Raw genomic sequence first — 1824 nt, 5'->3', positions numbered from 1 at the left:
TGAAAGCTTTTGGGCACAAACACCCTTCTTCAGACTTTGGGAGACTCTGCTGAGAAAGGATGCGTGTGCCCGAAAGCTTGCAAAGAGCTTTTTTCCAACGATTTACTTGGTCTAATAAAAGATATCATATCTACCCAAAGAAATTTGCCTGCCTATGTCCTTAGATCAACATGGCTACAACCAACAACCCTGGAAAATTATAACATATTTATAAATTTCCATGTATAGAATCTAATTAGTGGAGGGTCATCTTGTATTCAAAGTCATCGTGGATTTGGATACATACAATATTAAAACAAAATGAGAATTCAAAAATATTTTGTTTCAATGTTTAATTTATTTCAGGTGTAGTTTCAAAATTTAAGTTTGTGAAATGCCACATGAATAGAACTGGAAAAAGCTGGAGGGCCAATACTTAAAATTCTCTGGTTTAGAAGGAGAAAGGTGTATTATACACATGTGCTGTGTGCAAACCTATTTGCATGCAGAAGGAAATGAGAGAGTCTGGAAAATTCTGCCAATTTTCTAAACAAGGGTGGCTTCAAACAAAAGCTTTTTCCTCTTATTTTCAGAGGAAAGTTTTGAAATTCTTACCTTCGCATTTTTGTGTCACTTCATTAAACTTGTGTCCAGCTGGGCATTTGCACTCAAAAGATCCAACAGTGTTAATGCAATTTCCTCCTTGACAGATCCCAGGGATGGCTTGGCATTCATCCACATCTATCATATCAAAAAGGAAAAAAACAATACTCATTTTAATCCACTTCTCTGCAATAGTCACAACAATTTGTCAACACAGAAATTAAGTAAATATGCCTAACTCGGTAGCTCACTCATCAACATATTATGCCTGTGAGGGCAAACACTGATTTTTAACTATGTTATACAAAGAATGATTAATTAATTAAAGGTCTCAAAAAAATTGTGCAAAATCTCATGCTTATCATTGTTTCAGACTTTTACCATCTTATAGCTCATCCATGTACTTTTTTTTCCCAAAATGAATTAAGCATTTTCAGTGCAGAGAACATAATCCCTTGAAAATCAGTTGCCTTTAAACCAGAGGTGTTCAACCCCTTGCCTGCAGGCCAGATCTAGTTTCCAGGATCATGTCAGCCAGCCCAAAGGGCTCCCCATGGGTCCAAAAATTTGATGGAAGGAGAATGGTAGCACTGCTCCCTAGCTGCCAAATTTCTGGACTTGTGAGGAACGCTGGGCCCTGAGCACTAGACTGGGAGAACAGTGTGGCATGGATCCCAGTCTTAGCACACAGGCCCAGTCTTAGCACACAGGCCTAGGAAGGGGTGGTGCAGGCCTCCAAGTCCTTATCCAGGTGGGCAGGGCCAAGTAGAGGCACCACAGGAACCAATCTGGTCCATGGATTGGCCCCACACTGCTCATCTGGGTCCATGGGCCAAAAGCCTGAGCACCACTGCTTTAAGCTAATCTCAAATGAGTAACCAAAAATCATTAACCACTTTGGAAAATCTTGGTAGGCACCTATAGCAAGTCCTCCATAATGAGAAATATCCAGAGATCTTGAATAAGCAAGAAACCTATAAGTTACAGTGTGTGACAGGGCGGGGACCCAGGAGCGGCCGTGATCTCTCCTAGCGCCCCCTACCATGCCAAGTGGGTGTCCATGCACCCTCGTTCTCGCCCGCCATGTCTTTGATGAAAAAAGTATTAAGGGAGGCTGCCTTTTGCCCCTTTGGACACGGTACCCCTGATGTATCCCAGTTTGTGTCCCGTCTTAGCGGACCCCGTGAATTCAAGCCTGAAGGGCTACGCGTAGCTCCTACCACCCCTAATACCATGCCCCAA

The 1824-nt window shown here is 42.3% G+C and overlaps 1 protein-coding gene across 1 annotated transcript in view; it reads right to left on the bottom strand.

Annotated features, from left to right (window-relative positions):
• Positions 1 to 1824, bottom strand: part of FBN1 (fibrillin 1) — a 234959-nt gene that overhangs the window by 165439 nt on the left and 67696 nt on the right. Inside the window, exon 7 of the mRNA XM_019503825.1 lies at positions 586 to 720. Within this exon, the coding sequence (XP_019359370.1) occupies positions 586 to 720 (135 nt within the window). The remainder of the gene's footprint in view (positions 1 to 585; positions 721 to 1824) is intronic.

Source organism: Gavialis gangeticus, unplaced genomic scaffold (genome assembly GCF_001723915.1).
Source record: "Gavialis gangeticus isolate Ggan-Ray unplaced genomic scaffold, GavGan_comp1, whole genome shotgun sequence".
NCBI classification, from domain to species: domain Eukaryota; kingdom Metazoa; phylum Chordata; order Crocodylia; family Gavialidae; genus Gavialis; species Gavialis gangeticus.
The sequence above is the reverse complement of the archived record's forward strand: the minus strand, read 5'-3'. Positions and strand labels throughout refer to the sequence as shown.